Source organism: Astatotilapia calliptera, chromosome 11, assembly GCF_900246225.1.
Source record: "Astatotilapia calliptera chromosome 11, fAstCal1.2, whole genome shotgun sequence".
In the NCBI taxonomy this organism is placed as follows: Eukaryota; Metazoa; Chordata; class Actinopteri; order Cichliformes; family Cichlidae; genus Astatotilapia; species Astatotilapia calliptera.
The window spans coordinates 27,637,675-27,646,745 of NC_039312.1; the positions used below are offsets into that span (position 1 = coordinate 27,637,675).

At 36.3% G+C, this 9,071-nt stretch overlaps 1 protein-coding gene across 1 annotated transcript; it reads right to left on the reverse strand.

Moving 5' to 3' along the window:
• Positions 1–237: 237 nt before the first annotated feature.
• Positions 238–5,318, reverse strand: LOC113032101 (sialic acid-binding Ig-like lectin 14). Its single transcript, XM_026184764.1, has 7 exons — positions 5,285–5,318; positions 4,798–4,900; positions 3,989–4,402; positions 3,389–3,709; positions 2,019–2,276; positions 443–551; positions 238–346 (listed from the first exon to the last, which is right to left on the reverse strand). The coding sequence occupies exons 2-7, from the start codon at positions 4,856–4,858 to the stop codon at positions 238–240; spliced, it is 1,272 nt and encodes a 423-aa protein (XP_026040549.1). The 5' UTR covers positions 4,859–4,900; positions 5,285–5,318.
• Positions 5,319–9,071: the final 3,753 nt, after the last annotated feature.

Consider the following 9,071-nt stretch of genomic DNA (forward strand, 5'->3'; position numbering starts at 1 on the left):
ATGTATAAATTGAAATAGAAAGTGTAATTTGTTACATATAAAACAATCTCATTTATTTACAATGCAATGTAAAAAATTAACAAATATTAAGCTTTAATTTAATAGCTAATTTAAATTAAAATTTGTAATACCAAAGTATCTGCTTTAATAAAGACAATGAAACTAAATTAAGTACATCACCAAAGTATTGACTACAGGCTGCCATTACAATCACAGAGCTATCTGAAACCTGACTTTTCAGTTTATATGGTGTGCAATAACATCATAATCTGATGATACATCTGCTTTTTGCAGTGACATGTAGGTTCTTTCCTCCTGATGTAGGTTCACCTTTTTTCTTGAATTCCTTTAATAAGAAGAAACAGAAGCCCATTATCATCTAAAAGTCTTGACTGCATTCAAAGAGTCAAAAAAACATAAAAATACATGTGGAGAAACATACCAAAGGAACCATATGTAGATTATGCAGAAGACATTCAAAGTGAGAGATACACCAGCAACAATCCAGGGAAGAACTGTACTGTAAGAACCACAGTGTTTCACACAAGCTGCTGTAAGACAGAAGAGAGCACATGCACACACATATTTTATGTATCTTATATATGTACACGCACACACACACACACATGTGGGGGCTAAAATGCTGTGGGGGCACAGACAGATGACAGATGTAACTTTAGCTTTTTTTTGTAATTTTAGCGCTTCCAGGAGCCACAGCTGAGAGGCTAAACAGCCACATGTGTCCAGTGAGTTGCTGGTTGCCAACCTCTGCTCTACATGTATACAGTTGTGAACATACTGCACATATTTCGTCACGTTGACTGATACATAGTCTGTAGAATGTTGTTGAGAAATGCTGATTCAGAAATGTTTATTGCAAATATTTCCTTTGTTTGGGCTATTTTTTGTTTTTTGATTTTGAAAGTACAAATGATTTTGCAACGCGTGATACAATCACCATTGTCCTGAATGTGAGACTTTTCTGCTGCTGCAGTTAAAGTGCAGATGCAGTCAAGATAAAAAAAAAAATCTGAAATGCACTTTTTTTGTTGTTTGATACAATATTTTCCTTTGCTGGAATAAAAATCAGGTTGTTTTTTTTTAATTGCAGCTGTATTATCTACTGTAGTTCTATTTACATAACATACAAGTAAACCATTAAGTTATATTTAAACCATTTGGTAAAAATCGATATTAAAAACGATCAATTCTATTGAAAAAAAAAAAGAGTCAACAAGAAATGCAAACAAACAAAAATCTATTTCCAAACTCTAATTCAAATTTCTGGAGCTCTTTTTTTTCTGGAGAAAAGGTAATTTTTACAGAACATGTTTACAAATATATATTAAAATTTATCTACGGAGAAAACCTGATAATAATTACTAAAGTTAATGCTGCACCTATAGCAATTTCTGACCAATGATGACTGTGATGATGACTTTTAATGACTTTCAGGAATTCCAGCCTGAAACTAGACAGTTGCTCTGCACTCGAGAGAAATAAAATAGAAAGGAAAAATAAAAAAGTTTCCGTGGTTTCTGAATTATAAGTAGTACATGCAAATACAGAGGTTGTGTTAAAAATACAGGACTAAAAAAATCTGAAAATGTTAAAGTGGAAAGTGTTTAGATGAAAAGCACAAACCATGTTTTTTAGACAGGTTTTTATGGACTAGCAGGTTTTCTCTTTCTTCTCCATTTGCATTGTTGCTAACACATTTAACAGCGCTCTTGCCATGGTTTTTTACAGTTACACTGATAGTACTGTTGTCTGTGTGATTTAATACGTTGGTAATGACAGAGTACTCAGTGTGGTGATTCAACAGAGGCCATTTGATGTTAGGTAAAGGAAAGCCTTCACTGATGCACACACAGGTCAAACCATCAGACTTAAGCACACATCCTCAGCCATTCTGTATCTTTGTATGCCCTGTAAACATGTAGTCAGAATCATAAAACAGGAGATGCTGCAAGCTATAATGTTAATATGAATTTCAGGTTAAAATGCCATCGACTTACGAGTCACAGTTACATCAACATATGAAGTTGGAGTTGTGTCCAGATGTTTTACTGTACAGATGTACTGCCCTGAATGTTCTGGTGTCACATTATGGAAGACAAGTGTAGCTGATCCAGTGTCTTTGTGCAGCTTTGTGTTAGAACCAAGATTGGACCACACAATCACAGATGGAGGGAAACTTTCAACACTGCAGGTCAAATTCAGAACATCTCCCTCCCTAAGAGTTGAATTCCCAATGATTATAATTTCTTTCATGTCTGTAAGATAAAAATATACATTTTACAATCATGTTGTTTCCTTTTCAGACTCTACTGATCATCCAATAGATTTAAAAAAATATATATATAAACAGTGTTGGGAAGGTTACTTTTAAAATGTATTCCATTACAGAATACAGAATACATGCCCCAAAATGTATTCTGTAACGTATTCCGTTACGTTACTCAATGACAGTAATGTATTCTGAATACTTTGGATTACCTAATATATTATCATGCTTTTTACAACAACGTGAATGTACTATTGCTGTGTGATTTATTACTATTACTGAAGGTCCGCGACTCCGAACTGTAGTAAAGGAACCTCTGACTAATACGGCGGGGTCCCTGTCGGCTCGTAGCCGAAAAATAGCTTTACTTTGTTGTGTGGGTCAACTTTTCTTGCGAGAGACAGAGAGACGCGTTGAAAGGCTGCTCCAACGGAACTTATTGTTTTCGGAGGAAAACACAAACACTGTGTACAGTCGAGTCTTAATAGCTTACTTACAACTGGGCTCGTCAGGCACTCTTCTTGGCTGAAGTGGTTATTATTATATTTACATGCTTCCAGCTCCCGTTTTTCCTCGATGACAACTCGTACCTTTCCACTCCCCTTTTTCTCCCTCCTCGCGCTCACAGACACATAACGTGTATGGCAGTCCATTCTCCCTGCAACACGGACTACACTGCCCATGATGCTACATTCTTTAGAGCTATGCTTGTAGCATTCTGCCTGTTAGCTTAGCACAACAACAACAACAACGGAAAGGCGCTCTCTCACCCAGGAAACACACAGTCGCAGAGAGAGAGTGAGAGAGCGTTGCCCTGTAACCATGGCAACCGTAACGCTGCCGCCTGGAACAACAGAACGTAGCTGTCAAACAAAACCCAAACAGTCCTGACCCGCGACAAAATGAAACAGGAAAGTACCGCAGTGTAATCCATTTATTTCAACAAAGTAACTGTATTCTGAATACCACCTTTTTAAACGGTAACTGTAACGGAATACAGTTACTCATATTTTGTATTTTAAATACGTAACGGCGGTACATGTATTCCGTTACTCCCCAACACTGTATATAAACAATAACAATAAGTTACGAAGTACTCACATTTCACATTTACTGTCAAAGTCTCCTCTGTAGTTTTTCCACATGTGAAGTTGATCTTGCAAGTGATACTGGTGTTGTGGTGTTCAGATGAAGCGTTAAAGGTCAAAGTTGAGATGTGTCTTTGTGTGAAAGCCGCCAGATTCTCAGTCTTGAAATTAGTGCTGTTTCCTGTAATGTAAGATTCAGTCCCTCCTGCTCCTCTCCATGTCCAGGTGATTTCAGGAACAGATCCAGAGCAGAGACCAGGAGCAGTGCAGGTCAGTGTGGCCTGCTGTCCCTCTGTCAGTGTGGGAATCATTACTCTGGGCTTCAGCTTAATACCTAATGGAAATAAATTGCATTTATAGAAACACATCAACTACCTGAAGTTCATCAAGTACGTCAATCTGTTTTTTCAAATAAGATATTTAATGAAAATGGTTAATGGCAATCACAAGTCTTAACAGAAACTGCTGCAGTTCCTACCAGCTACCATAGAGGTCAACAATTCCCCAAAATAATGAATACTTCATTAAGGCCTTAAAAATACTAAATATGTTATTGTACATGAACAAATATCTTCTTTTTCAACATGATTGTCCTTGAAATAGCTTTTTTCACCTTTAACAGAGACAGTTACTCTTGGAATGAATGTGAATCCACCTTGTTGTCCATTCAGTTCACCAGTAACTCTGAACTGATATGATCCAGAATCAGACTCTTTCAGCTCATTAATGATGATGCTGCAGTTCTTTTGAGTCACATCAGGCTCCAAACGTGAGACTCGTCCTTCAAACTCAGCCTGAGCTTTTTTGTCTGTGATTTTGTTGCTGTGAAATATTCTGTCAGATCCACTGCACAATTTTTGAGATGCTTCACATTTGTACCAAACTGTATGTTTGGGTGTAAACTCATCAGCAGTAGTGAAAGAACACGGGATCACAACACAGAGTCCAGCCTCTGCTGTTAGTTCTCGCTCACTCAGAGTAACACAGTATTTTCTATCACAGTGTTGTCGTCCCCAGGCTGAAGCACCTGTTAATGCAAAGGGAAAGATAAATATAGTGATAAAGAATATTTACTTTACAACAATAAACATGATGTCTAATTAAAGATACCACAGGAACTTTTATGTTTTCACAATCTTCTTGTTTGTGCTGTAGCCTACACAACTACTTTTTCACATTTAATAGGCTATTATATCCAGGCAATAATATATTCCTGGATGTTGATTAACAATATCTCAGGACACGTTTAACAAAACATTAAATTAAAATGGCACACAAGCCAACAGATGATAGCAAAGGCACAAATTTATGATAAATTCTTATTATCTGGACAAATTTCAGAAAAAGAGTGTTACATACAAATATATAAAAAAAAATCAAATAGAAATATAGCAGAATTACTGTAAAGGAGAAGATACAAACCTGTGTCAGCAATGCTTCCTTTTACAGAGACAAACAGAGCTGACCAGATGAGAACAAACATGTTCGATGCTCGAGACGTTCAGTCTCTCCCTTCACAGAATAACTTATCCAGCAGATGAAGCAAAAAAGAAATCAAAACAAAAAATAAAATAAAGAAAAAGCCAACAGTTCACATCACACAGCTCAATAAAACATGTATAATATATATAATATTATATAAATGTATATTAACTGCCAAATAAGAGGACAGCATCACCAGTATGTGAATGGGTGGATGACTGGATGTGTAAAGCGCTTTGGGGTCCTTAGGAACTAGTAAAGCGCTATACAAATACAGGCCATTTACCATTTACAGCATTAGGTCACTCATAATATTTGATTAATAAATAATGGTCTTATTCACCATCACTGCTACAGGTGTGAAAAAGTCTTTACAATTCTTCTTTTAAAAAGACTTTTTTTTTAACTCATTAAAATTTATTTTTACCTGTTTTGCTTTGTTCTTCAAACTTCTCTTCTCACTGATGACTGGTGACTCTCTAAACTGAAGTTTTTCATCCTCATCGCTCTTCTTTTTCTTCCTCCTTCTTGCAAAATGATTTCAGGAAGTTTCTCAGTAAACCACTCAACTTTACAGACTGACATTCAAGTTCCTCTGTATGCTATATATAATTATAACATTGTATATTAAATAATTTACCTTTTTAAAACATAATGCTATCTTGAGATTTTAAGATTGCAGTAATGGTGCTCCAACAAGTTCTATATATTCATATAGCATCAAATCATCATCATTCACCACATGGCCCTTATCTCTGTGAGCTAAAGTCCGCACAAGATTAGAGTGAAAACATAACTTGTATATGACATTGAGCTTATCATTACATTACTTCAACATCATACCACCAATACAACATCATTTTATTGCTATTTAAATGTTTTCTTATGTACTCATTAAAAAAAGTTCCTTGAGACAGATTGAGTGCATTAAAGAACTTAAGAATTTAAAATAAACTTCCCCTCTCTCATTCCCCCTATTTCTGCATATTTAGTCATATTTCATGTACAAATATGCAGAAGTGTTTGCTGCCTCTCTGCAAACACTTCTGCATATTTAAGCTTCTTATGTATCCATTTATATTTTCGCACCATCTCAGCTGGTCTTAGTATTGCTATGTAACTCATTTTAATATTGTTATAGCAATGCACTGCTCTGCACATGTATTTGTGAAAATTATTTTTAACCATTTAAAATAAGATCAGTGCAGCAGTTTGTTGTATGTGTGAGTCTACATAGCTGGACCCAGAGGATTGTGATCACCAACATTATATATGTCATAAAAAAAAATTTTTCAGTCTTTTTCACATTAAGATTGGCTTACTGACTTTCTTCTGAATTTGATGCCTGCCTTCACAAAATTCTATGATTTGAGCTGAGACAGACTGTTTTGACCTTAAACACTGAGTCATATGTATTAGAAATGAATGATACTTCCCAGATATCAAATTTCAACAACTTAATTGATTTGTTGTTAAGGAAAATATTCTAAAACACTTCTTCAGTAAAGACTCAGAGAAAAGAAACACACAGAAGTTCTTGCTAGCAAGGGCAGTCTCAGAGACTCGCGCTGAGAAACTGCCCCGGTCTTTATTTTATACTTCATTGGGTGTGTGTGTGTGTGTGTGTGTGTGTGTGTGTGTGTGTGTGTGTGTGTGTGTGTGTGTGTGTGGTACTGCTGATCAAAGGGTCATATACATAAAAGCACAAAGGCAAACATCCTTGGTCAGGAAGAGGGTAGACCCCCCCCTCACCCTAGATGGTTCACCCTAGATAACACGGTGAGGAAGTCAAGCAGTTAAAGCACTTAGACTAGAACAGACGTACAGTAGCTACGTTAATCCTACCATAAAACAATAAGACACGGTACGACCTCTCTCGTGCTCCCAGGATGTGGGTGTGCATTCTAGTGTGGAATACACACCAAGCCTTTGCAGCCTGTTAAAGATCACACAACCTATCACTACACAATTGATTATACACCTCTAAGCATCTATGGTTAAATATTTCCTAATACAAATGACTACATGCAGTATTCTACCATATGCAAACTTATATCACTAAAAGATTATACTGACTACTAAATACGATTTTCCATTGACATTTGTTAAAAGCAGGTAGTTATTATTTTTCAAAATGTTCATAAATACCACACATTCATTCATCCATCAATCCATTCTCATACCCCTTACTTGGGCGGGAGCAATAAAACATTTAGTCTTGAGCGTTATTGTTCTTGTTATGGCCCTAGCAGGGCATCCAGATTGCCCTTGTGTGGGTGTGTCCTGCCATCTCTCCTGCCTTAGGTCCCATCTTTTTTGTACAGCTGACTCCCATCAGCAGTTAGAAGTACTTTTAAGGCCAGAGAAAGGTGAGCTCTAGTGCCAGAGAGCCTTGGTGGTTTGTAGCTAGTGAGCTGTGTGTATGGTGATTGATTGCTCCTGCTCTGTGGAGAGGAGTGTGTCTTTCATGACTAATCCTTTTGTACTTACTTTTCAGTTTACTGACCAACACCTGAGTTTTGTTGTTTTCTTCCTTAAAAGGTGATAGCAGCTTATCTGTCTCTGTGTTTAGTTATTAAGTTAGTTTAAACTAAGTATGTAATAGAAAAAAGCATCATCATCATCATCATCATCATCATCATCAATACTGGTTACTGTTAATATCTAGTAACAGTTATTAAGAGACTGAAGGCTTTCTGGATCAGACCCGCAGTGCTGTACAAAAACTAACAGCTGGCATATGTCTGAAGTGTGGATCAGTTCAAACACCAATTGATCTGTGTATCTGTGTCCATCAGGTACTTAAGTATCTATTTAGTAGAGCATTTCTTGTTTGTTTTTTTTTGTTTTTTTGTTTGTTTGTTTTTTTGGAAGTGATTTCTTGTTTGTAACAATCCTGAAGAACTTGATGGTTCAAATTGATGTTTTACTCATCAGTACTATAAACTTGCATGCTGAAACTGCAAATATGGTGTTAAGAAGTGGGTCTCAGAACAAAACGGCCACAGTACAAGAAAGGAAGAAGTTCTAACAGTGACCAATAGAGAACCAATAGAAATTCATCACGTTTATTCCATCACAAGGTTTATTTTTCTTTCGAAGCAGACAAATGCCTAAAGGTGTAGTTCTTGCATCTTCCAGAGAAAGACTTTCCCCCCACGTTAATAGGTCTTGCATTAGTAGGGATTGTGTTTCTACATCAGATCCTTGGAATTTAACTCTCAAGCTCTTCCTCTCTAGGTCTTGAAGAATGTTATCTGGTTGGCCAACTCCTAATTACAGAGTAAGCTTTCTTCCTTAAACTTCCATAATATACAGGTCCAGCAAACTAACAGGTTCCTATCCTGTTGTATCAAAACAAATCCACAATAATCCTAATTAAACTGAATCCTTCTTTTGGTCAAATTGAATTATTATAAAAGCAAAACCATTCGGGCCATGTTATATCCATTTTCCTTTAAAATATCCCTATCTGTCACTGGAGTCAGCTGTTGCGACCAGCTGCAACCGTGTCATGCAGCCGCTCACTTTCCTGCTTTCTCTTCCAAATTCATCCTTTCTCTCCCTTTAACAGAGAAGGGCCAAAATCTACACCAGTCAACTACTCTCAACTCCAAATAGTTGGCAGCTGAACTAGACTGAATTCTCCTTCCCACATGTGTGTAGCTGATATCTTACACAAACATAAACGAAAACAAGAGCATGCAATAACTGAACAGGAACCCATTTTTATGGGATACTCTATATACATATATGCATACATATACATAGCAGTAATCTGAATATTAAATTATATCATTTGTGAAAAACTGAATATTGACAAGGTGAAACAGCTGTGGAGCTCAAGCAGTCTAAGATTTAAGCTGAGCCAGACTGTTTTGACTGAGTCATATTTATTAGAAATGAATGATACTTCCTAAATATAACATTTTATCAACTTAATGGATTTATTAAAAGCAGCTAGTCATTATTTTTCAAAATGTTCATAAAAAAGCTTAAAATACACATATTCATTCATCCATCCATTCTCTTACACTAATCCTTATCAGGGTCCCAGGCGCCCTGTGGGGGGTGGCAATAAAACATATTTAGTGTTGAACTCTATTGTTCTCAAGAGGTTTTAAGCCAAGTAAATAATAGAAAAAAATGTCATTTTTATTGATCAATATTCTGGGATTGTTTGGGGACTTTTGTCACTAGCATTAGAACTACTG

Coding starts and splice junctions, on each gene's coding strand:
- LOC113032101 (XM_026184764.1), bottom strand. CDS start 4,858: ATGTTTGTTCTCATCTGGTCAGCTCTGTTTGTCTCTGTAAAAGGAAGC. Junction 3,710..3,988: donor AGTAACTGTCTCTGTTAAAG/GTGAAAAAAGCT, acceptor TATTTCCATTAG/GTATTAAGCTGAAGCCCAGA. Junction 2,277..3,388: donor TTTGACAGTAAATGTGAAAT/GTGAGTACTTCG, acceptor TTTATCTTACAG/ACATGAAAGAAATTATAATC.